Source organism: Ochotona curzoniae, unplaced genomic scaffold, assembly GCF_017591425.1.
Source record: "Ochotona curzoniae isolate NIBS_2020 unplaced genomic scaffold, NIBS_Ocur_1.0 scaffold_2453, whole genome shotgun sequence".
NCBI lineage: Eukaryota > Metazoa > Chordata > Mammalia > Lagomorpha > Ochotonidae > Ochotona > Ochotona curzoniae.
In genome coordinates this window covers 20,748,591-20,775,588 of record NW_024467094.1, presented here as the reverse complement: position 1 = coordinate 20,775,588, position 26,998 = coordinate 20,748,591, and the positions used below count along the sequence as shown (strand labels likewise).

General features: G+C 39.1%; 1 protein-coding gene across 1 annotated transcript in view; it reads left to right on the top strand.

Moving 5' to 3' along the window:
• The window catches only part of BRIP1 (BRCA1 interacting helicase 1), a 119,218-nt gene that overhangs the window by 69,509 nt on the left and 22,711 nt on the right, over positions 1-26,998 (top strand). The window contains exons 15-16 of the mRNA XM_041001151.1: positions 10,334-10,493; positions 12,027-12,148. Of these exons, the coding sequence (XP_040857085.1) occupies positions 10,334-10,493; positions 12,027-12,148 (282 nt within the window). The remainder of the gene's footprint in view (positions 1-10,333; positions 10,494-12,026; positions 12,149-26,998) is intronic.

The window sequence follows — 26,998 nt, the reverse complement described above, 5'->3', positions numbered from 1 at the left end:
TTATGAATTATGAGCACAATGAGGAATGATTAAATCAAGTGAGTTAATATAGCCATCCCTTCAAATACTACTTGTGTGTTGTGAGAGCATTTACACTTTACTCTTAATAATTTCAAAATGTCTAGTATATTTAATTCATCTGTGTTACTGTAACCACAGCCTGTGTGTGTGTGTGTGTGTGTGTGTTTTACAAGCAGAGAGACTGAGAAATCTGATCTGTTTGTTTTACTCTCCAAATGTCTGTAATGGCTGGGACTGGGTCAGGGTGAAATGGGAAGCCAGGAACAGCCTGACTCTCTCACAGGGTAGCAGGACCTCAACTGCTTGCACTGTCACCTGCTGCTCTTCAGATACTCCAATGTGGGATACAGGGGTGTCAGCTGGCATTTTATTAATTTATTTTTAAAAGATTTATTTATTTTTATGTGAAAGATTTTTACAGAGAAGGAAAGACAGAGAGGGGTCTTCGTTCTGCTGGTTCGCTCCCCAAATGACCACAATGGCTAGAACTGAGCTAGTCAAAGCCGAGCTCTTCTTCCGGGTCTCCCCCGTGGGTACAGGGGTTCAAGACCTTGGGTTATCCTCTGCTGCTTTTCCAGCACATAAGCAGGAAGCTGATCTGTGGCAATTGGAACTTGAACTATCACCTATCTGGGATGCTGGGCTGCAGGCAGATTAGCTTGTTATGGCACTGCTTTTACTGCTCAGCTGGTATTTTAACTGCTAGTTCAAACACTAGCTCTACATTCTCCATCCTCTCCCACCTTTTTCCCTTATGGTTAGTCTATTCAGGTAGAGAAATGAAAAATCTAATTGAATCTGTGTGAACAAATTTCAAGTAACATATACTAAGTCAATACTTCTTGGTTGTAGAATGGTAAATCTGGTCACATAAATATGCATATATGTTAACTAAAATAATTACTTCACACAATGATCAACACAAATCTAAAATTCTTATTTCAGACAGTTGTTTCAACCTGGCTGGGCCAGACTGAAGCCAGGAGCCAGAACTTCATTCTTGTCTTCCGCTTTTACAGCAGAAGCCCAAATCTTCATGCATTCTCTGTTGCCTTGTCAGGGATATTTGCAGAGGTGAGACATCTCTCTACTATGGGACCCAAGTGTTGCTCACCAGCTGCACTACAGTGCCGGCCTTTACTTCACAAGCAGCTTTGGCCAAGCAGATTGCATGAGTAAAACTTCAAGGTAGTTTAGATATGTTATTTCATTTGAATTTTTTTTGCATTGTCAATTTTATTTTTAATCAGAATTTTCAATTAGTGACTCTAAATTGTCAGTGGAAAACTCCAGTGTTTTCAGAGTCTGTAAGCTCCTACATTTTTAATTTATGTGAGGGACTACTTTTTCAGAGAACAGTGGAATTCTTCTGTTTGGATTGCAAGCAATTCTACGGGCTTATTTTCACTTCAAAACAGTATTCATATATATAATTCCTTCAGGTTCACTACTAAGTTTGTTTTCATTGAAAATTTGATTCTGAAATGTAACCCGATCTCAGCTATCACTAAAGTCAGCTATCACTAAACTGGAAGGTGTACCAATAGAAATTAACATATTTTCTTTGTGTTATATTTTATTTGTATACAAAAATATATACAGTAAAAAGCACCTTAAAATGTTACTTAATTTATTTTAAGAGGACTGCATTTTGTTTCTAACATGTGCCACATCCAGTATCAACAGAGTAAAAGAAAACATTTCTTAAATATGAATACATCATGAGGGTGAATTATCATCTTAAGATAGAAAAATATGACAAATTGCACCAATTAAATTATGTGAATAAAATTACAAAAGATGGTAGTTTGTTTAGGTAGGTCCATTAAAAGCATTAAGGCTTGAGTACTGGCTATTAAAGTAAGTAAAGGCAATATTATAAAGTTAAACACATGCCAAAAAACATTTTCCAGAGGACTAGGATTATAACAATACCATTAATGAGGGCAAAGAGGTCTTAATACAATTTGCACTTTCTAAAGTTTCAAAAAGAGACTTTGAGTTCGTATAATATTAATGTACTCAACATCTGGAACTGTGTAAGAACTCTGAACATAGAGCAGATGCAGGGTTTCCCCACTAGGCTGCAATCTAACCTACTGCCTCCCTAGTGAGATAGTGGGTTTAAGACATTAGAGAAAGTAAAATGACAATATCCAGATAAGGCAGAGATATTCCATAGTATCTTAATTTATGAGATCTGACTCTTTTAAAAAATGCCTTTGAGATTAACAAACCCAAGTAATGTGAACAGCGCTTGGTAAATTAAATAGTTTCTAGCATTGTATGTGAATTACATGTACAGTTTGTGAGGTATTAAGAAAAATTGTGTGATACATACCTTACCCTTGTCACATATGTAACTCTGAGTGCCTAAAAGATGGCTCTGTGTCGGTGTACTTTTAAGTTGAATTTTAGGAGGCTAGTTAAGGATATTAAGAAAATATAATCAGTTATTTGTATGTTTAGTTATTTCTCTGACAGAGAAATAAGCTATATAAATGTGTAAGTTGAGTGTCACATCTAAATATATCTTGTTATATGAAAATTTGTAGACCCTTTTAATTGTTCACTTGTCATTTTAATTGTGAGTCATTTGTTTGAGTAATGGAACCATACTGCGTATGTGCAGGTAGCTCCCATGATTCCCTTAATGAAAGCTTTTAGGGTGTTTTTAAAAGGTTTTCACTGAAGAAATAAGTAAGTACTATGTGCTCTGGGGAAATATATCTCATTATCATTAAATCTTTTTTCAGAGTATCCTTGTATGTCTACTTGAACTAAAAGCTGGATGTACCCAAATGATAAGCACTTCTATTTCAGCCTTTTTAGGTTACTACCATTTTTTCCTTGACATAATTGGAATGCATCAGATTTGCTATCCTATGTAATCTTTTTTCTAAATCTAAATTTTTATACTTTTTAATTAAAGAAACTGAATAATTCTTGAAGAAAAACTCTAGTCTGAGCTTATTTTTGTTATTTTTATTTTAAAATTTTTATTGGAAATTCAGTTATAGAGAGAAGGAGGAGAGACAGGAAGATCTTCTGTCCATTGATTCACCCCCCCAAATGGTAGCAACAGCCAGAGCTAGGCTGATCCAAAGCCGGGAACCTCTTTTGGGTCTCCCATGTGGGTGCAGGGTGACAACACTTTGGGCCATCCTTGACTGCTTTCCCAGGCTACAAGCAGGGAACTGGAAGGGAAGCAAGGAAGCTGGGATTCTAACCAGTGCCCATATGGGATTCTGGCAAATGCAAGGAAAGTTACCCACTAGGCTACCACACCAGGTCCTGAGCTGATATGTTTTAATCTTATCACTCTTGCTCCTTCATCTTTATTGTCATCCCATAAACCAGCTAACTTCTCTTCAATTAGATTTGATACTTGATTTTATTGTTATTTTCTTTCCCAATCTTTTATTATTGTAGATCTTCCTTTTTCCCTCACTGACTAAGTATTTTCTGCGTGTCAGGTACTATTTCTAAATGTTGGTCAAGCAGTAGTAAGCACAAAGATAAAAACCATCACACTTGTATATAAAAGTCAATATCATCATGCCACAAGTAAAAGGAAATACAGCTACACAAAGATACTCATAGGTAGCGTCATGTTAAGGCCTGAATTTTGTGTCCAGTCAGATTTCTTGAGTTGAAATTCTAATTCCTGGTATGACTGTGTTAGGAGGTGAGAATCTAGGGAAGTATTACAGTTAGCTGAGCTCAAGGGGATGGTGTCTGGATCTGATAGGGTTTGTATCCTAGTAAGGAGATGCTTGAGAACTTTGTTTTCTCTGATAAAACGTGAAAAAAAAAAAGGCTTTCTGAGGATGCAGAGATAAGGTAACCAACGCTAAGCCAGGAAGATTGCCCTTACCACAACCCAAGGTGGCCCACACCTTCATCCTGGAATTCCTAACCTCCAGAACTGTTCTATTTAAGTCATCGAGGCTTTGACATTTTTTTCCTGTTTACTAGAAAGGCAGCCAGAGAGAGATGTCTTTCATTCGCTGACGTAACTTTCGGATGGCCAGAGCATCCAGATTAGGGCAGGCTGAAGCTAGGAATTCCACCTGGGTCTCCCATGTGGGTAGGAGGGGTCCAAGCACGTGAGGCATCATCTGCTGCTTCCCAGGATGCATCAAAACGATAAGAAGCAGAGCTGCAAGGACTTGAACTGGTAGTCCAGTGTTGGACACAGCAGGTTAACCCCACTTGCTGCAGGCTCACCCCTGTGATATTTTCTTATCTGAGCCTTAAGGGATCAATACAGTGCAATGCAGAAAACTGAAAAAGCAAAGGGGAAAAAGAGAATTCAGAGGCAGTGGAGAAATTGGTTCCAAATTTTAATTAGGTTGTTCAAGAAGCCTGAGATGGTGGCATTGAATAAACAATTATGACTTCTGGGGTAATTATGTCAGAGCAATCCTTGAGATGGAAAAGTAGATTTCTTTGGAGCGACAATTGTCTGGTTTGTCTGTGTAGCCATGTAGGGTGAAATAAGGGAAGCAGGAGATGACGTTTAAAAAAACAAAAAACCGGGCCCAGCGCCGTGGCGCAGTGGTTAAGGTCCTCGCCTTGCACGCCCAGGATCCCATATGGGCTCTGGTTCTATCCCGGCAGCCCCGCTTCCCTTCCAGCTCCCTGCCTGTGGCCCGGGAAAGCAGTCGAGGACGGCCCAAAGCCTTGGGACCCTGCACCTACATGGGAGACCCGGAAGAGGCTCCTGGCTTCTGATCGGCATAGTGTCGACCCGTTGTGCTCACTTGGGGAGTGAATCATCGGACGGAAGATCTTCCTCTCTGTCTCTTCTCTCTGTATATCCGCCTTTCCAATAAAAAAAAAATAATAAAAATAAATCTTAAAAAAAAAAAAGTTCAGAGGTTACCACAACTTAGAAATAAGAGAGAATAAGGAATTCTTTAAAAGGGAGTGTTTCCGACTGGAATTTTCCAAAATGTTTTGTAAAAGGGTACTGGGAATAGTTATATAACATTATTAATGTACTTAATGCCTGCCACTCAATAGTAAATTTGATTCATAAAATGTACATTTTACATTATGCTTGCTTGTGTGATGCCTCTGACTTTGCTTTTTTTTAAAAAATGCAACTTGAAAGTTGCAGAGAGGTGTTTCTGGAACTGAGAGAGATTTTCCATTTACTGGTTCACCACCCTGCCCCCCAAGTCGCCACAATGAGTCGGGGCTGATGAAGCCAGGTGCTTTTCCCAGGCACGCAGCAGGGAGCTGGATCTGAAGTGGAGCAGCTGGTACTCAAACAGACCCCTTTGTGATGTCAGTGCACTGCAGGTGTCAACTTTTTTCTTTTTTAAAAAGATTTATTTTATCTTTTTATTGGAAAGGCGGCATACAGAAAGAAGGAGAGACAAAGATCTTCTGTCTGCTGGTTCACTCCCTAAGTGACCACAGGGGATGGAGCTTAGCCAATCCAAAAGCCAAGAGCCAGGAACCTCTTCCAGATTTCCCACATGGGTGCAGGGTCCCAAGGCTTTGGGCCGTCCTCAACTGCTTTCCCAGGCCACAAGCATGGAGCTGAATGGGAAGTGGTACAGCTGAGATACCAACTAGCTCCCCTGTGGGATCCTGGCGGTGTATGCAAAACGAGAATTTAGCCACTAGGTTATTGTGCCAGACCCCAGAGATGGCAGCTTTACCTACTATGCCACATCACTGGCCTCTCTGCTTTTTTCTTTAAAAGGTTTGTTTATTTACTTATTTATTTGAAAGGCAGAATCGAAGGAGGAGGAGATATAGGAGAAAGAGGGAGTCAGAGAGGGATTAATATCTTCCATTTCTGGTTTATTCCCCAAAGGGCAGCAACAGCTGGAGCTAGGCCAGTCCAAAGCCAGGAGCTAGGAGCTTCTTCCAGGTCCCCCACATAGATGGTAGGAGCCCAAGCGCCTGGGCCATCTTCAGCTCTTATCCTGGGCACATTAGCAGGGAGCTGGATTGGACTGGATAGCAGCTGCTGAAATTCCAACCACTGGCCCATGGGACGGTGGAAATTGTCACAGGTGGTGGCTAGCCCCTAGCTGGACTCTTCCTCACTGTTCTGTCTGCAGTCTTTGTAGTTTCATGTCAAGTTGAGGTTTCTATTTCTACAACAGATAACGCTGGATTTCGACAGGGCTTGTTTCACATCTGTATCTGTACTCCTCGGATGTGGACTTGAGCACTGTAGCCCTCAGGCGCTAGGCTTTACTTTTAGGACAATATTTATTATGATTCAGTCTCCTTACTGGTTGCAGGTGTGTTCAGTATTTATGTTTCTTTCTGATTCAGTTTGTATTTGCCCCAGAGTTGGTTCATTTGTTATAGATTATTCATTCCATTGATATATAATTGTTCAGAAAATCTCTTTAACATCCATTTTTGTGATAAATTGTAAATCTCATTTTCTAATTTATTTTCTTAATTAGTCTCAGTAAAGGTTTATCAGTTTTTACATTGTTTTAGTTTCATCCCTTTTCCCACCCCTCAATTTTTCAGTTGTCTGTTGCATTTATTTCTGCTCTGATTTTTAGTATTTCCTTCTTTGTACTGATTTGGGGCTTACCTTGTTATTTTTTCTGTTTCCTGGAAGAGAAAAAAGGAATTATTTACTTGATCTTTCCCCTTTTATTGTCAGTATTTACTGCCATGAACCTGTCTTAGTGTTGTTTTTGGTGCATCCCTTTTGATCTGCTATGTTTTAATTTTCTAAAATATCAGGATAATTTTGTAATTTCCTCATCCAATCATTGATTATCCAAAAATGTGTACTGTACTTTGAAGAATTTGCAAATTTTTATATTTTCAATCTGCTGATGATTTATAGTTTCATTCCGAAGTGGAAGAAAATAAAGGGAATTGATTTCTGTTCTCAAACTTGTTAATACATGTCTTGTGATCTAACATGTAATCTGCCTTGGAGAATGTCCCATACACAACTGATAGGAACCTGAATTTTCTGGCTGTTGGACGGAATGTTCTATGTGTCTGTTTGATTCATCTGTTGTGCAGTCTCCTTGTTTTGTTGCTGAACTTCTGTCTGGCTGTTTTATCTATTATTGAATGTGGAGTGTTGAAGTTCTGCAATGCGTGTTGTGAACTCCTTTCAGTTTGCTTGAAATATCTAGATCCTTTGATGTTGGGTACATAAGTAAGTGTTAAATTTTCTGGTGTTTACTGTTAATGTCTTTTCTTGTTTTGCTTTTGCTCAAAGCCTGGTATAAGAATTCCGTTTCTGCTGCATCTTGGTTATTACAAGGAATGTCTTTTTTAACCTTTGTGTTCAGCATATGTGTGTCCTTAGAGCGTTAATAGTGGTACACAGTCGGACTGGGTTTTTGTTCATTTAGACACTTAGTTTTTTTTTTATTGTTATTAACACTGTATTATGTGATACAGTTTTATAGGCACTGGGGATTCCCCCCACCCCTCCCATACCCCTCCTCCCATAGTGGATTCCTCCACCTTGCTGCATAACCACAGTTCAAGTTCAGTTGAGATTCCTTCATTGCAATAGACACTTAGTTTTTGACTGAGGAATTTAACCCCCTTTTATTAAAGGAATGACTGTATTGTTACTTTGTTGAATGTTTTTTATTGGTAGCTTTTTGCTTTTTTTTTCTTTAAGATTTATTTATTATTTTTATTGGAAACACAGAAGTACAGAGGAGGAGAGACAGAGAGGAAGATCTTTCATCTGATGGTTCACTCCCCAAGCGGCTGCAACAGTTGGAGCTGAGCCAATCTGAAGGCAGGAGCTCTTCAGGTCTCCCACATGGGTGCAGAGACCCAAAGCCCTGGGCCGTCCTTGACTGCTCTCCCAGGCCAGAAGCAGGGAGCTGGATGGAAAGCAGAGTCACCGGGATTAGAACCGGTGCCCTTATGGGATCCCGGTGTGTTCAAGGCGAGGACTTTGACCAGTACACTATCGCATCAGGCCCTTGCTTTTGTTTTTGTTTTGTTCCTCTTTTCCTCTCTTGCTGTCTTTTGAGGGAAAAAATAGTAGTTCAGTAATATCTTAACTACTTGGATAACAACTGGTTCTATCCATTTAAAGCAAATTTGAATCATTTCAATGCAGGGAACAATTTGTCCAAGTTATGAAAGTTACATTAACAAATTCTAAAACTAATGCAAATCTAGAAACTGTAGATTGCATTGGTGTCTGCTTTTTCCTTTTTTTCCCTTCCCTATTCCCTGCCATACCATTCTTGCATGTTATTTATTTAGAATTGAATAGTATCAGTCAATCTTAATACCAAGTTAACTCAGATGTCCTAATTTGTTTTGAGGACAAAATTTTTTAGGGACCCAGTAAAATTATATGACAATTATTTTACACTTTGCTGAGAAAGTTTCTTATGAGATTGATCTTGTCTCCTGTGTTTTTTTATTGTGATTCTCAGTATGTTCTTTTATGGATTTATGACTAAATCACCATCCTTACAAACCAGAAAACCAGTGCACAGAATGCCTTTATTCCTCATCCCTGAACCATCTTTGAAATAACTGCACATTTCATACCTAGTTTTTAATTTTTAAAATCATACTTAACTCTGCTATTCTAAATTGCATATAATGAAGGTGGAAAGTCCTTGCTTGCATTTCTTCAGGGGGAGTGTTATACACTGAACCAATTCTTTGTTATACCTCAAAATTTCCATTTTCAATTTTTTCTAATGTGGCTGTGAAATTTTCTGAAGTCATCAGCATAATAGTCTTATCCTATTAACATGAGAAAATTTTATCCAGATTTTGAACATTTGTAACCAGTAGTATCAGAAGATGTTATTTCAGAATCAGGGACTTCGATATGAGATGTTGCTTATGTTCTCAAATAGAGGAATAGTTTACAGATATAAGGGGAAAAAGTTTATCAGTGGGTGAAATTAACAGTCACATAAACTAATGACATATTTTATCCAGTTTTTATATTCTCTTACTATTTTTAACCTCTTTTGATTATCCAAGGGAAATGTAAAAAAATTTAAAAATTATTCTGGGGGCTAGCATCCTGTGTGGGCACTAGTTCATGTCCTAGTTGTCCCAATTCCAATCCATCTCCCTGCTAGTGAGCCTGAGAAGTCAGCAAAAGGTAGCCCAAGTGTTTGGGCTACAGATACCCATGCAGGAGACCCAGTCCTTTTGAAATCTCGCCTATGGTTATTTCTATTAGTGTTCTATTTGTTAGTATGTATTTCCATTTACTAGGTGTTTGAATCAGTTTCAGTTATTAATAATAATCACACTTTCAGATATGAGCTTAGCTACCTATGCATTAAGAAAATTATCTTTTTTTCTTAAGATACAGAGAGAGAGAGCAAAAGCAACCTTCCTCATATTTATTTACATCCCAAGTGGCTGCACCAGCTAAGGTTGGGCCTCGCAGAAGCCAGGAACCAGGTGCTTCATTCTTAGCTCCCACGTGTGTAGCAGGGGCCCGAGCACTTGGGCTGTCTTCCTCTGCTTTGCCAGGCCATGTGCAGGGAGCTGGATGTATGACTGGTACACATACTAGATACAGAGTTGCACAATGCTGACCCTTAGAAAATGATTTTTTAAAAGATTTATTTATTTTTATTGCAAAGTCAGATATACACATAGAGGAGGAGAGACAGAGAGGAAGATCTTCCGTCCAATGATTTACTCCCCAAGTGACCACAATGGCCAGAGCTGTGTCAATCCAAAGCCAAGAGCCAGGAGCTCTTCCAGATCTCCCATGAGGCTGCAGGGTCCCAAAGCTTTGGGCTGTCCTCAGCTGCTTTCCCAGGCCACAAGCAGGGAGCTGGATGGGAAACGGGGCTACAGGATTAAAACTGGCACCCATATGGGATTCCAGTGTGTTCGAGGCGAGGACTGTAGCCACTAGGCCACTGAGCTGCGCCCAGAAAACGGTCTTAACCTTCATTTTCCTTTCATTAAGAAACTTCACCATAAGCATATCAAGAGAATATAAAATGCATTGGCTTTGACAGAAGTCATTTTCCCCCTGCTTTTGAAATCCCCAAGGTGGCAGTAACAGTACCAATAGTACTAGAGGTAATAGAAACTAAATAACAGCAGCAACTAATGTTTATTTAACTCCTCCTGTGTTCCAGGGTTCATTCAGATTTCTTTAAATCTGTTAATAAATTTAACCCAGTAACATTTCTAAGTGATGTTATTGTTTCTCTCATTTTTATAGATGAGGAAAAACATAGATTAATAAGCACGCCATATTCATTTTATGTGTACATTAGCTTTAAAGATGTAAGTTTATGCAGCTGGACAAAGAAATTAATTTCTGGAATTTTTTTTTTAGCTTTTAGAGAAATTAAAAGATCGTTGGCTGTACACTGGTTTATGGGAGAATCTGGAGTTGGTGAAGACAGTGATTGTAGAACCACAAGGAGGAGAGAAAACTGATTTTGATGAATTACTGCAGGTGTATTATGATGCAATCAAGCACAAAGGCAACAAAGGTAAATGGAATTTATTTCAGAACAACTGAAATTTTTCATTGTAAAAATGTTCTTACTAGAATTTTACTTATGTTACTATTATTTGCAAAAATGATAAATTATTTGAAAAAGAGAGAATCTCGCATCTACTTGATCACTCCCCAAGAAGGCTACAATAAAATCAGGAACCAGAGCCTCCTCCGGGACTGTCACGTTGGACGCAGGGACCCAAGGACTTGGGCCATCCTGCACTGCTTGCTCTGGCCATTAGCAGGGGAGCTGCATAGGAAATGGAGCAGCTGGGACTCAAACCTGTGATGCTGGTAACTCAGAAGTTGGCTTTACCTGCTCTGCCACTACACTGGCCCCTTTGTTATGTTTTTAAATGAACTGCATTTAGGAGAAAAGTTACATTTTATATTTCTGAATAAAGAAAAGGTAGCTGAGATAAATTATTAGGAATTATCCTTCTGTAATATTTGCACTTAAGTATAACAGTTCAACTCTAAGAAACAGCTTGTATTCATGAATTATCCACGATCCTCCTTTGACTTTCTGAAATACGGTGGAAAGGCAACTAGGATATGTATAAGTGCCTTCCTTACTATCCAAATGAAATCTACAGTATAAAGCAAATATAATACTTGGTGCTTATATTCTATTACAGAAGGCAAACTTGAGTTTTTCTTTTTTTAAAGCTTTGGTTTTATATGAAAAGCAGATTTTATAGAGAAGGAGGGATAGAGTGAGAAGCTTTTCAGTCCTCTGGTTCACTGCCAAATGGCCACAATGGCCAGAGTTGAGCTGATCTGAAGCTGGGAACCAGGAGCGTCTTCTGGGTCTCCTACATGCATGTAGGGGACCAAGGACTTGGGCCATTCTCTGCTGCTTTCCCAGGCCATAAGCAGAAAGCTGGATCAGAAATGGAGTAGCTGGGACATGAACCAGTGCTCCAATGGGATGCTGGTGCCACAAGACAGACGATTTAGCGACCATGCTGGCTCAACTTGAATTTTCAAAATATAACTGAAGATCTATGCTTGCTTTGGCAGCACAAACACTAAAATATGAAAGAAGATTCAGTTTCCAAATTGTATGATTGCATGCACTTTATGAAACTCATATTCTCTGTGTTTTAAATAATTTTTAACATTGTACTGAGTTAATGTTGACACAGGACAAATTAGAGTGAAGTGTTCTGAGAATTTTGTTGGGCATAGCTGAGGATTGTAATGATTTTTTTTATAATGTGAAACTTGTTTCATACATGCTCATTTCACATGCAGGTTGCATTCAGATGTGGCTTTGCTCTATAGTTTACTTGGGAGATGCGGTTACTGCTTTGTTACCTTATTATAACTAACTATAATTTTGTCTGCCTTGTTTATAGATAATGAACTTTGGAATTCTTACTTAATAGTAATGTTCTAATTTGATTATTTTAGATATTCTGCTGTAATTACTTAGTAATTGGTCTTCTCAAAAATGATAGGAGTAGGCAGCTTCTGAAAATTTTGGGTGTATTTTTTGAAGTGTTCAATTTTTGTTCCCTAGATGGAGCCCTCTTGGTAGCAGTGTGTCGTGGTAAAGTGAGTGAGGGTCTGGATTTCTCAGATGACAACGCCCGTGCTGTCATAACAATAGGAATTCCTTTTCCAAATGTGAAAGACCTACAGGTATGCCATTGAAGTCTTACATACTATCATAGAGGTCGCTGCTTTGTCCAAAGTTAATTATAAATACTTATTGTGTCTAAACAATTTTATTTATTGATAAATGAGTTAGATTTTTAAGCAGTTTAATTTTTGATAGTCGATATAATTAGTAGATAGAATTCTAAGAGCATAATGAGGTTTCTTTCCTCCCTTCTTCTCCTTGAGAAAGATTTTGAATATATAGCTTTACTTATTGTTTAACTTGCACAGTTGTTGTGGTAAGTAGTAATTAGTTTTAAAGTGTGGTTTGGGAAGTTGATTAACAAACAGATTGGCAGGCTCTATGCAGACGTACTGAATCAGACACTAAGGGTGGAACCCAGCAATTGCCAAGCTTTGAAGATGTCCCAGGGACTTCCAGAGCTGTTTCCTACCTGAGTTTCCGTTACCTTCAGTGCCCTCCCAATGCTGATCTCTGACCTGAGTTCAGAGTAGGCTGTGTCTTGCTGTACTTCAGTGCTGTGTTAAGGTCAGCAGAGAGATGGACGTAAGGGGGATTCACTGCATGAACCCCATTATCTCCACGGCTGTTGTTCTTTGCCACCCCTCGTAACTTTCCTGAAAGCATTTATTCTATTTTTATTCAGTTTTACTTAAAGTGAAGGAGACATTTGCAAGCCACTTACTCAGCCTTGGCCAGAAAAAGACTGCTTCATTATTGCTGTTTGCTAAACATTATAAACCTAAAGTAATGTTACCTTGCATCACAGAGAATTTTTCTTTTATTTGCTATAGGCATCTGAGTGTGCTAATTAGTCTAAGATTAAAACTTAAGTTTTTCTGATCAGTGATGTAATAAACTGATCCATATAGCTCCTCCCAAAGTACAGCCAGTTAAGGTCTCCTACCAATGGAGGAATTCTCAGAGTGGAATCCTTCTTTAGTGTTAACATCATTTGGGTACTTGAGACTTATTTTTCTTTGAATTACTTAAGTCAGAGCAGTATTTCGTTACCAATAACAGCAATAAACAGTATTTCTCTCATTGGCCATGATTCTCCAAACTGTTGTTCCTCTTTAAAACTGTTAGTAGTTTGGGCCCAGCACAATAACCTAATGAATAAATCCTCACCAGGATCCCATATGGGTGCCAGTTTGTTTGCATTCAAGCCCAGAGTGCATCTCTTCCCACCTTAGGGGACTGCAAAAGGGAACCTCGGATTCGCTTAGCTCCTGTTGCTAAAACAGCCCCGAGTTCAAGTCTAGCCTTCGTGTAGCTGAGGCCAAAATGCCAGGTGCCCTGGCCTCCTGTGAGGAACACCTCCGTCAGCGAGCAGAGGGCTCCAGGAGTCCCTGGCAACAGGGAACAAACTGAGAGTGTAGCTGGGACTTGAACATAGGCGTTGCATTATGGAATGAGACATTTCCGTCCTCATCTTAACCAGCACATCAAACACCAAACACTAAGGTGATGGTTTCTACCACATATGGCAAAGGGCTTAGAGTTATAACTGCAGAAGGAAACTCCGACATGAGTTTTCATGTGTAAAGGATAGCTGTAAGTTGTCGTAAGTGTAGGCATGCAGTTTTTATGAATATGAATTCATTTTGTTATTTTTGGAAATGTCAGTAACTTCTTTTTTTTTTAAAGATTTATTTTTATTATTTTTTTATTGGAAAGGCAGATATACAGAGAGGAAGATCCTCTGTCCGATGATTCACTCCCCAAGTGAGCGCAACGGGCCGATACTATGCCGGTCCGAAGCCAGGAGCCTCTTCCGGGTCTCCCATGCGGGTGCAGGGTCCAAAGCCTTGGGCCGTCCTCGACTGCCTTCCTGGGCCACGGGCAGGGAGCTAGAAGGGAAGCAGGGCTGCCGGGATTAGAACCAGCGCCCATATGGGATCCCGGGCGTGCAAGGCGAGGACCTTTAACCACTTGCGCCACCGTGCCGGGCCTGAATGTCAGTAACTTCTATTCACACATGATCAAAAAAGTTACTGAGGGCCCAGCAGTGTGGCCTAGCGGCTAAAGTCCTCGCCTTGAACGCGCTGGGATCCCATATAGGCGCCGGTTCTAATCCCAGCAGCTCCACTTCCCATCCAGCTCCCTGCTTGTGGCCTGGGAAAGCAGTCAACGACAGCCCAAAGCCTTGGGACCCTGCACCCATGTGGGAGACCCAGAAGAAGTTTTTGGTTCCCGGCTTTGGATCGGCATAGCTCCAGCCATTGCACTCACTTGGAGAGTGAATCACTGGACAGAAGATCTTCCTCTCTGTCTCTCCTCCTCTCTGTATATCTGACTTTCCAATAAATAAATAAATCTTAAAAAAGAAAAGAAGCTTTTAAATTCTTACAGCAATAAAACACCTATTTTGCATCACAGTTTATTTCATTTGAATGCAGACTATATAAGGTTGACATTGGTGTTTGAGGCACAAACGTAATCTAGGAAGAAGACAGAGACTTTAATTTCATCAACTTCATTTTTTCCCCAAGTTTGAGGGAAACTGTGTAAAATACTAACCTAAGACTTTACCGTCTCAGAATGGAGTTTGGCTTTTACAGACGCAGGAAGATGTAAGTTAGAGCCAAAAATATGACTTCTTTGGCTGTGGCCAGGATTTCCTCTTCCTACCTTGGGGACTAGAAAGTAGAGGTAGGAAAATTTCATTTTGGAGCCAAGTGTGACTTGTTTAGTTCAAGTCATAATTTATTACACATACCACAGGGACCTGAAAATAAAGAAACCCACTGTGAAATGTTGATAATGGGTTACTCTGAAGGACAAGCATTAAGCCAACTCTCCCAGTGAGGTGTTTTTTTTTTAACTTCCACGTTTCCCAGATGCTTCTGATCATCCTAGAAGGACTAAACTTAATCGTGTAAGCTAAAAGGAAAACTCTGTGCACCAAAGTGTTGGAGGAGCAGGAGAGTAAACTGAGGGCTTTACATGATCAGATGTTGATGGAAAAGTAGAACTAAATGAAAAGTTGTTTTTTTTTTAATATTAAGTTGCAGTATAACAAGGCTTCCTTTTTCATGGATATGTAAAGCAAATCCTTTGGCCAGTTAATATGATCTGACAACCACATAATTAGAATTTGTAATTCAGGCATGCTCATTTGAAACTGGTAACATAGAAAAGGCTTGTGGCACTGGTAAGATATTTAGATTTAAAAACTGCATTTCATTTGCATTCCTAGGCATAATTTATTAGAATATGAAAATATTTCCCTTCATGAAATTCATAAAACCACGATGTGTAACTAAAAATTTTTATACTTTAAAAATGTTGGTACCGGTGCAGTAACATAGCAACTAAGTCCTTGCCTTGCACATGCCAGGATTCCATATGAGCACCAGTTCTAATCCCAGCGGCCCTACTTCCCATCCAGCTTCCTGCTTCTGGCCTGGGACGGCAACTGAGGACGGTCCAAAGCCTTGGGACCCTGCACTCACATGGGAGACCTGGAAGAGGTTCTGGGCTCCTGGCTTCAAAGTGGTGCAGCTCCAGCTGTTGCAGTCACTTGGGGAATGAATCAATGGACAGATTTTCCTCTCAGTCTCTCTTCCTCTGTATATGACTTTATAATAAATAATTTTTTTTTAATGGAGTTAGTGATTCCTGGCTTGTCCAGGCCCAATCCCCGGCGGAAGAACGCTGCCTCTCCATCTAGTTCAGCTTTCTTTTTTAAATTTTAAGCAATAAAGGGAGTTCATGCATTTCACAGAGTTTAAGAAGATAAGCATATTTATCCCCCTCATTCTTCTTCTTTCTTCTTCAGACACCAGTCCATTCTGTAATCATAACCTTAATTCACCAACTAACCATAATAATCAGCAAAGAGTGCAGTTCCACATGAGTATATGCAGGGAATAAAAGCAGTCATTTTACAAGATGTCTGTTTTATCTATATACATTTTTGCTTCTTTTGCATTTTCTCTTAATTGACACGTATCAGCGAAAAATTTATGCCATTAGTCTTTTGGGGGGCTTTCTTATTATTAGCATAATGGCTTCCAGATACATCTATTTTGTTGTTACAGATAGGAATTATATTCCACAACGTAGCTATGCCACATTTCCTTATCTTCTGCTCAGTTGATGGGCATCTGGTTTGTTGCGGTATCTCAGCTGTTGTGAATTGAGACGCAGTAACTGGGGGGGGGGGGCATACAGCTCTTTCATATGCCGATTTCATTTCCTTGGAGCCACTGGAGCCACTTCCCAGAAGTGGGATGGTCAGGTCATATGGTAGGTCTCTTCCGGCTTCTGAGTAACGGCACAGTAAAATAACAGTTGTGCTCGTGTACATCCCCACCGGCAGTGGATTATGGTGCCTTTTTCTCAATGTCTTCGCCAGCACTTACTGTTTTTGATTTTCAGGCGATAGCCATTCTCACTGGAGTGAAGTGCAGCATGAATTGTGGTTTGCATTTGCATTACCCTGATGGCTAGTGATCCTGAGCATTTTTTCATGTGTCTGTTGGCCATCTGAAAGCTTGCTAATATCCTTTGCCTCTTTGTTTCTTTTTTTTTTTAAGATTTATTTAGGGCCCGGCACGGTGGCGCAAGTGGTTAAGGTCCTCGCCTTGCACGCTCCGGGATCCCATATGGGCGCCGGTTCTATCCCGGCAGCCCCACTTCCCTTCCAGCTCCCTGCCTGTGGCCTGGGAAAACAGTCAAGGACGGCCCAAAGCTTTGGGACCCTGCACCCATGTGGGATACCTGGAAGTTCCTGGATCCTGGCTTCGGATCGGCATAGCACCGGCCGTTGCGCTCACTTGGGGAGTGAATCATCGGACAGAAGATCTTCCTCTCTGTCTCTCCTCCTCTCTGTATATCCGCCTTTCCAATAACTAAATAAATCTTTTTTTTAAGATTTATTTTTTAAGGGTCCCAAGGCTTTGGGCCATCCTTGACTGCTTTCCCAGGCCACAAGCAGGAAGCTGGATGGGAAGCGTAGCTGCCGGGATTAGAACAAGCGCCCATATGGGTTCCCGGCGCGTGCAAGGTGAGGACTTTAGCCGCTAGGCCACGCTGCTGGGCCCCTTGCCTCTTTCTTAATAGGATTATTTATTTTGTCATTGAGCTCTTTATAGATCCTCTATTAATCCTTTATCAGATACACGATTTGCAAATATTTTCTCCTATTCTGACTGTAGCCTCTTATATTTCCTTTGCAGTATATTTCAGCTTTCTTACATTTGTTTCTGACTTGATCACAAAAATACCTGTATCAATTGATGGGTTTTCATATTAATTGCATTTTTTTTTAGAGATTTTATTTTTATTGGAAAGTCATTTACCTTGAGAAGTAGAGGCAGACAGAAACATCTTCCATCTGCTGGTTCACTCCCCAAATAGTTGCAATGGCCAGAGCTGGGCTGATCAGAAATTAGGAGTTACTTCCAGATCTCCCCAACAGGTGCAGTGTCTTAAGGCTGCAGCAAAAGACAGGGTGCTTGTTTCAATGGATGGGCACATTAGCATGTTAATGTGAAATCAGTGCTTATAAATGAGAAAATACTATCAGATCACTGTATTAGAATTTTTAAATCTAATAGATGTGTTTTTAAGGGGACTGCTGTTGATTATTCTTGTTTTGACAATAGTGTGAATATTCATGAGTAGATGAGTATGAAGAGCTGCAATACATCAAGACAAACTTGATTTCAGAAACAAAAGCTCTTTTAGGAGATTCATCCACTACTTTTGAGTGGATGTTCCTTTGTGTTAACTTTTCTATGGCTGCTATAATTTTGTAGGAGTCTGATTTGTAATAAGAGCAAATATGAACAAGATGCTTTCTTTGCATTAGCTGTTTCTGTAGTTCACCAAAGACGGGGAATGTGTAGGATGTTTTGGTAGAATAGAAATTGGGTGCTCATATGTTCAAGAAAAGTGAAGCTGAAGGATAGCTTTTTCTCTTATCTTAGATGACTTAAAGAAATGAAGATCCAGAGAGAGAAAAATCTTAACTGAATTGACAAGCAGGCATATAAATATATAAATACTAGCTAAAACAAACTAGCTTTATTAGAGGCCAGATGACAAAAAGATTATTCAGATAATAAAACTATAGAGAATACTAAAACAGCCTTTAAAAAAAAAACTGGCTAAGCTGATATACTCTGGGAACACTGTGCTATGCTGCAGACTACAGCACTTTGCCTCATGGAGTTTATAGTCTAGCACTGAATTTTGATAAAGAAACAACTTCAGTTATGATGAAGTAAATAATCATATGAACTATGAAACTGTTACAATAGCTCCTTAAGGGTCAAAAAAGCTTTCCTGAGGAAGTGATATGTAAGTTGACACAGGAAAAATGACTAGTAGCTACACAGTAGAACAGAATGGATGATTTTTTTCTCAACATAGAGAAGAGTACGCTAAGGTCACAAAGTGTAAAAGAGGATTGCTTGCAGGAGTTAAAAGAAGCTGAAGTAGAGAGAGAACTGGAAGAATGGCATGTGAACACAGGTATTTAGGGACAAAATCAGTTCTGGCTCTGGGTACCATTTTTAAAGATTTGGGAAACCAGATCCAGTAAGCAGAGTCCAGGGTCAGAGTGGATTGGAGTTTTGGTTATATAGTAGCATCTGCTATAGAGACCCACCTGGATCTATCAGCTTCTGTAATAAGGTAGTTGCCCTGAGGAAATGGCTATGGATAAGCCTAAAGGCTATAATTCAGAATTCTAACATTAAAATCCAGCAGCTTGCTGTTGGAATTGTCCCACAGATATGGCAGAACAATTTAATTTCTAAAAGTCCAAGTAAATCTCAATTTTTTAAACCTATTTTTCTTCCTCAGAAGAGAAATTAACACAAACACACAGAGAATTCTACCAAAAGCATTATTTAAAAAAAAGTTTGAGTATACCTTGTGTTCCAAAATTAAAATCTATTTTAAATCTTCTGGTTTTATTTAGGTGGCCAATATGTGTGTTTTCATTATACTATACAAAATGGGATAGTTGAAAGCCTTTGTTTTCCATGCTGTCACAATAAATGCATGAATTGCTAAGGGTGATTTTTTTAATGCTCCATTTTTCTTAAAAAGATCAAAACTAGAAACATTTTTGAAAGATTAAGCAAATTTGGCTGATAACCTTTTTCTCAGTACTAATTTTACTGTTTCCTGAAGAGAAAAACTGTGGAGCTTGGCACAGTTGCCTAGGAGCTAAAGTCCTTGCCTTGAACGCGCCAGGATCCCATACGAGCTCTAGTTGTAATATCTGCGGCTCTACTTCCCATCCAGCTCCCTGCTTGTGGCCTGGGAAAGCAGTCAAGGACGGTCCAAAGCCTGGGGTCCCTGCACCCACATGGGAGACCTGGAAGAGGCCCCAGGTGCCTGACTTTGGATTGGCTCAGCTCCGTTCATTGCAGCTGCTTGGGGAATGAATCAGCGCACAGAAGATCTTATTCTCTTTCTCTCCTCCTCTCTGTATATATTTCCAATACAAAATAAATGTAAAAAAGAAGAAGAAAATCCATGGCATAAAGCAAAGGTTTTTCAAAATATTCAAGGAGAATAGATATTGTTTAAAAATTGCAACAAAAAATAAGCTTTTCTTTTAATTTATTTTTGAAGCACTGTTATATGGCTATAGGAAAATGTTCAGATAGTTAATAAAACAAAAACTAGTTTTGGTTTTTTAAAAATTTCATCCCTTCCCACATCCTTTGTTTTTAATGTTTGAGAAACAGAAGGAGAGATCTTCCTTCCACTGGTTCATTTCCCCAGTGGCCTTGCTGGACCAGGTCAAAGCAGTTCCATTCAGGGCTCCATGTACTTCAGCCCTCTTTTCTTGCTTTCCCACAGGCACTGGCAGGGAGCTGGGTCAGAAGCAGAGTACCTCACACTTATATGGACAATCCTATACGGGTGTTGCAGGCAGCAGCTTCACTTGCTACACCACAGTGCCAGCTCTTAAAGTTATTTTCTTTCTTTTTTTTTTCCTTTCTTTCCCCTTTTTGGCCAGGACATGAACTTTGCTGGGTTTTTGTGTGTGTGTTTGCTGTGCCTTAAAATTAGGTTGAATGCTTTTCTCAAGATTGAAGGTTTTAAAGTGTGACGTGACCATCTGTGGAGGACTTGAAAGGCTGATGCAGACTGTTGGCATAAAGCATAATCAGCAGGAATCAATGGAAGCACTGAAAATGTTTTTCAGCTTCTTGGTACTTTTTTTATTCAGAATAAAATTTTGTGGGTTTTTAAAAAGGATTTATTTGCTTGAAAGGCATAATTATGAGAAGAAAGGGAGAGACACACGGACTTCTTCACAGCTCCCCAGTGGTTCACTCTCCAGATGGCTACGTAAGGCTAGCACAGGCTGAAATTAGGAGCCAGGAACTTCTGGGTCTTGCATGTGCGTGGCAGGGACCCAAGGACTTGGGCCATTTTGCACCACCTTGCCAGACACATTAGCAGGGAACTGTACTGGAAGTGGAGCAGCCTGGACACAAACAAGCTTCAGGCTTCCTGTGGGATGTGTCCTAATGCCAGCCGTGATTTTAATAAGTTTACTCAGTCAGATCCCCTTAACATGAAGTTATGGGTTTTAGGTGAGTACATCCCTTGATTTTTTTTTCCAACTGTAATGCTTTAATTTCTCAAAGAACGCGGCCTGCAATACATATTACTCTTTATTGCTCCTAAGAGACTGTAGGTTTGATGCTTGGGGAATGAGTTTGTTTATGCTTTCTATCTGTCGAACACCTAATACCAGTGTGCTGGAAAGTTTTACAAAAATGCATAGCAGATATTCCTACTGTATCTAGTATGTAAGATCCATGGCCTCAAATTGCTTTAAAGCAGAGTTTCTCAGTTGGAACTATTAACTGTACATAGTTATACATTATGGGATGTTGAGCAGCATCTGTTGCCTAACTGAACCACTAGATGCCAGTAGCAACCCCACTGCTGTCACCACTTACGACCACCACTAATATCTCCAGACAGGCAAAACTGCTCTCGGTTGAACATCATCTCTTTAGTATGACAAAAAAATATATTTATTGTAATTCATGACATACATTTATAACCTTCTATGAAGTTGAAAAAGGTCCTTTGCTGCTACTGTGAGTCTAATATATACTCAATATAGCAGATTGCTTCTTACAAATAATCTCTTGGCTTCTGCTACCTCAGCCCCTGCTTCTTAGAGGTAGTGACTTCCACTTCTTTTATTTGTTTCATAGATTTAATGAATTACAGCCGTTATTTGTATTTTAAACAAGAATTTTATATTTTTAAAATTTTATACATAAAAGATTTTTATTGGAAAGGCAGATATATAGAGAGGAGGAGAGACAGAGAGGAAGATCTTCCATCTGTTGATTCACTCCCCAAGTGGCTGCAACGGCTGGAGCTGTGCCAGTCCTAAGCCAAGAGGTTCTTCTGGGTCTCCCATGCGGGTGCAGGGTCCCAAGGCTTTGGGCCATCCTCGAGTGCTTTCCCAGGCCACAAGCAGGGAGCTGGATGGGATCCCGGCACATGCAAGGTGAGGACATTAACCACTAAGCTATCATGCTGGGCCCTGAAACAAGGATTTTAGCTTCTTCTCTTACATCCTTTGAATACTTATAATCTTTATTGAATCAGTATTTATCATGGGTATGAAAATATTGCTCAGTATAATCAATTGTTTTTTCCTGTTTCAAACTTTAGAGTTACATTTGGTCTTAGCCAAAAGGCCAAGGAGTGATTGTTAGTTAATACCTTCCTCTGTTCTACCCCCTCCTATAATTTTAAGGCCACAGTTCCCAGCAGTAACTCTGTGGGTGCATTGGTTTGAATTCCATTCTTTATTATTCACCATTTGCTCACAGGTTTTTCAGGGTGATGCTTGGGAGCTTGAGTGTAGATACTAGTTACTTTAACTGAAAGTAGAGACTATGTGTGTTTCTTTCTTGCCTTTCAGTTTGGTCAAACTATTTGAGAGTCACTGGGAGAGGATATACTGCTTTTTGTTTTCTACAGTTAAGGTATCAGTTATGAATGTGGTATGATCTCTGACTACTTTCTAGCCACGTGTTTGAAATCCTCTGAATCAAACACTTCCAAGACAGTTTTATTTTTATTGGGAGAGAAAGGGCTTCAGTCCACTGGCTCACTCCCCAAATGGGTGTAAAGCCAGCGGTGAGCCAATACAAAGCTTCTTCAGCTCCTCCCTGCATGGGTCCAGGGTCCCAAGACTTGGGGCCATTTTTGTCTGCTTTCACAGGCTGCCAGCAGGGAGCCGGAAGGGAAGTTGAGCAGTCAGGACAGGAAATGCCACCTACATGCAGAAGATTAGCCATTTGAGCCATCGTGCCTGTCCTTGATGTAACGTTTAAAACATAGGCAGCAGTGGGTTTTTTTAATGAAACCTTATTAAAAAATCAAACCTTGTATTTTGAAGACAAGTCTTACACTTTATTAGACTATTAGAGTTAAATTAGTACTTTTAAAAGTTCGGTTTTAGAATTTTAAGTAGACTTTAATCTTTTTTGCCACGTGTGAACTTTCTGCTGCTCATGTTTAATCATGCAAATTCTAATCCACTTATCCCTGGAATGAATTTCTACTTTCTATCACTGTCATTACCACTGAACTCTTTAACAACTCTTACAGTCATAGTGTATAATATAATAATCTCTGGTCCACAAGCCTCTTGCAGGGTTGTATATGAATAGACATTGGTCTCTTACTCGCTGAAAGCAGCACAACTTTAAGATTCAAAAGCTTGTGGAACACTGCAGAACAGTTCATTTTGGCAGTTACTGCAGAATGGGTTTATATTTCTGTCAAAAACATCTCAGAGGTTGCAGAGAACACTAGAAAAAGATGACTCTTCTTTATCTGTCCAGCCAGTGCACATACTTTCATTGGTTTTTGACGTAGGCATTCCACAAAGTAAAAAAAGTTATTTTGTAAGTCATGGTAATGTAGTCAAAGGCCCTTCAAAGAAGATTGGTCCAGGTGTTAAGGTGAACAGCCTCAGGTAATGACTGTACAGGAGTACTACGGTTGGGAGAAAATGGAATTGAAAGTCCAAAAAACTAAAATCCATTACCTAATTGCTTCATAATATGCATTTAATGAAATTTTTAAACCATCTTCATATGAATAGTGTTCAGAATGTTTTGCATAAAAGTAAACACTTTGATTCCATGTTCCCTAAGCTGTTTGGAGTCCCTTCTTAGAGTCTACATATTCTATGGCTTTTTCCAGAGAGATGCAATAATATGTTACGACAGAAGGTAAAGTGCACCAAAATGTACCCTGGATTTCAGAAGCCTGGGATAATTCAGGACGTAGCAGTGCAGTTCCAGCATGTTACAGCTTTTTATACTCCTTGGCATGTGTTTCTTCAGCCAGCTCTCTATTGGAAGTGTTACAGGAATTCTATTCTTCCTTTTACAGGAGCAGAAATTGAAAAAGGGTCTCTCTAGATACACTATGACCTGAGCACGGTCACAAATCGCTAAGTGCCCAGGCCTTGACTGCAAGCCATATGCTTTTTCAGTTATACTTCCTTTCCTCAAAAAGGTGTAAAAATTGCTTTAAAAAAATGCTAGAGATTTTTAGGGATTTACAGGTGTGTCAGTAGCAGTAATACCAACATTGGTACAAAGTTTAATGTTTAAAAAAATTTTTAACTTACCCCTTCAATAATCAGATTAGGATTTCTAGTATGTCTCAAAGTTTAGCTGCCTTTTCATTACAAAAATTACAATAGTAACTTTTTTGCTTTTCACAAAGCTGTAATATCAGAACTTGTACTGACAAAATGTATTTGCAATATTATAGCCAAAACATTTAATCAGGAGTATTTAAATCATACCAAGTACCAGGGAAACCATTCTGTAATGTAAGTACAAGATTGATTAATCTGATCATTGGTGTTTACTATGTTGAGAATAGGAGATACCTAACTTGAGACCAATATGTTGGTCTCAAGCTGAAATGTATGGGCTATTTAGTACAGATTTCTGTACCTTAAATGTCAGTGTTAAACTTTCTGTCTGACCAGCAGTGTCTTAAAACATATAAAATGAGTTACAGAGCTGTTCCTGTATCTTGATTCTTATTTTTTGGTAAGATTGTTATGTTATGGTCAAGCACTAATGTAACAGGGGAAGTAACAACGAAATGGTTTCTAATGTGCTTGAGAAATAAAGAAAAAAAAGCAGCATGGCTTCTCAGCTGTTGGCAGAAACTGCTTTCCCTCCAGTAAAAAAAAAAAAAAAAAGAGTAGTATAGTTATACTATATTTGGTTAACTTCATGTTTCAGCACTCTTGAAAATAAGCCAGATAAAATAAAGCCAATTATATTCCTTTTATCTGGCTAAATTATTTCACCTCAGGATCTTACGCTGGGTTTAGAATTCAAGCAGTTGGGATTTATACTCTAATGCTCTGATAAAAGTGTTTACAGTGATGATATGCAGCAGTGAAGTTTTTGCTGGATTGGGTTGGCAGTCAATGTTTACATTTATGCTCTGTACATTGGCTACAGATAAAAACTATTTTGAGTGTTTGTTAGACAAATGTGCTTATTTTTCTGAAGTAACATTTTAAAATTTCTTTTAGTTAGGGAGTTTAGCTGATTGTTTGCTTTTAGTTTTATTTGCAGGCTTGAACTTCTTTCAAGCTTGCAAACAAGAAAAAATAGTCTTCTGTTGATTGCTTTCAGTAAGGCATGTACTGAAATACAATCACGTGAATTGAAAATTAATATCTTTCCTATAAGTTAGTAGTAAAGAGATGTGTTTATAGTGTATATAATGAAGAAATAGTGTGGCAGATATGAGTTACTTTTAAAAAGCTGCTTTTGTATAGAGCTGTTTAAGGCCACCGATGTTAAAAAGTGCCCCAAATTTTTTGATGACATATACATGCACCATAATCCTTTTGATATTTTATCCAGTGTTGTAAGAAATAGCATGTTTTTATGCTATTTGCAATACAGAACTCAAGGAAATTGTTTACTAGCCAGTATATTATAACGTAGTGGTAAAAATCAGAGCCGAAAATGATAAAATGATGTAAAGAAAACGAGATGCTATTCATTTTTGTGACTTAATGCAGCATCTGAACTACTGGATTGTCAAACAGCTAAATGAGGTAAGCAGGTTTTTTAAATGAATGACAGTGGTGAAGTGGTCAGATTTTTACACATCAGCAGATTGTTATGTTAAGACCCGTAAGGGCCCCACGGTTACAGGTCTTCAGTCAGTGCCCTTTGATAAAGTAGTTTGTGTTCTCTTGGATGTTCACATAAATTACACATGCACTAATTCAGTGAGGACGGGAGCAGGTGGTTTTAAGTGTTTCCAGAAAAAAACATTGAAAGATAACTGTATTTTGAGAAATGCTTGTAAAACACATTTGCAAATTAATGTTAGGTAGTCTGAAAGATCATCTTTCCAAACTACACTTGAGCTAAGGTCATGGTGGGTTTTTTCTATCAAGTTTTTTTTTTTTAATGCAGTTAACTTCCATAATATAAAATGTCTATCTTGTTACGCATTGAGGAAGCATCGGTCAATAGGTGTAATGTTAGACTATGTAGCCGATGTGAATGTGGGCATGACCTCCCAAATAGATCAAAGACTAATTTCTTTGACAGTGCCAAGATGGTAGAGCTTGCCTTGGGCATTCTGCTGCCACACATTGAAACTTTGTTTGGTTCTCCTCAGGCATGCTTTCCAATGTATTTATAAGGATGAGCAGGTAAAAGGTTGTCTTTTGACATTTTGACTGATTCCTTCTAGCTTTTGGTTTACTTAACATTTAGGCCAGTTGCTGGCAGGAGGAACTGGCTTTTTCACATATGCTGCATGTCATTTTACATTGGACGTTGATTTTCATGCCTGATAGTCCATAAGTGTACAAATAAATACACGTACTACCTATGAAAGATCATTCCTTTAATTAGTGGCAAATCTTTAGGAGCATTACAATTTTTAAAGATTTATTTTTATTATTTTTTATTGGAAAGGCGGATATACAGAGAGGAGATACAGAGAGGAAGATCTTCCATCCGATGATTCACTCCCCAAGTGAGCCGCAACGGGTCGATACTATGCCGATCCGAAGCCAGGAGCCTCTTCTGGGTCTCTCACGCGGGTGCAGGGTCCCAAAGCTTTGGGCCGTCCTCGACTGCTTTCCCAGGCCACAGGCAGGGAGCTGGAAGGGAAGCCGGGCTGCCGGGATTAGAACCGGCGCCCATATGGGATCCCGGGCGTGCAAGGCGAGGACTTAACCACTTGCGCCACCGCGCCGGGCCCAGCATTACAATTTTTAAAAGTCTGATTTTATAACAAGCTATTTCAAGTAATCATCTTATGTCATTCAAGTCCATTTTTACTGTACATCTAAAATACTACCACATGGGAAATATTTAAGACAATTGGAATGCTCTAATTTTTGAAAATTTGAAATTAAAATAGTCATACTTTATTTACCCTTACATATATTTTATAACCAGTGCTTCCTTGTGCAATTTTTGTCATAGAACTAATATTTTTGTTAGTCTGAGATGGTATTGCAAATTTTGAAAACCTTACCTGTTATCAGTGACCAAGTAAAAAAGTAAAATTTCTTTGAGAAAAGTAGAGATAATTTTTATGTATCTAACTTTTCTATGGTGCCATGTTCTTTCACTGGTTTGATTTAGAAACTTGATAGGTTCTTTTGAGGGCATGTAAGATAAATTTCTACTCTTCCAAGTCTAAAGCTGCTTCACAGAAAGACATTTCAGATGAGGCATACCCAAAGTTGTTTTGGATTTTGATTGTTTATATGTAATGCTGTTTCCCATAATGTATAATATTTTCTTAGGTTGATTTACTATTAAGTCCAAATCTTATAC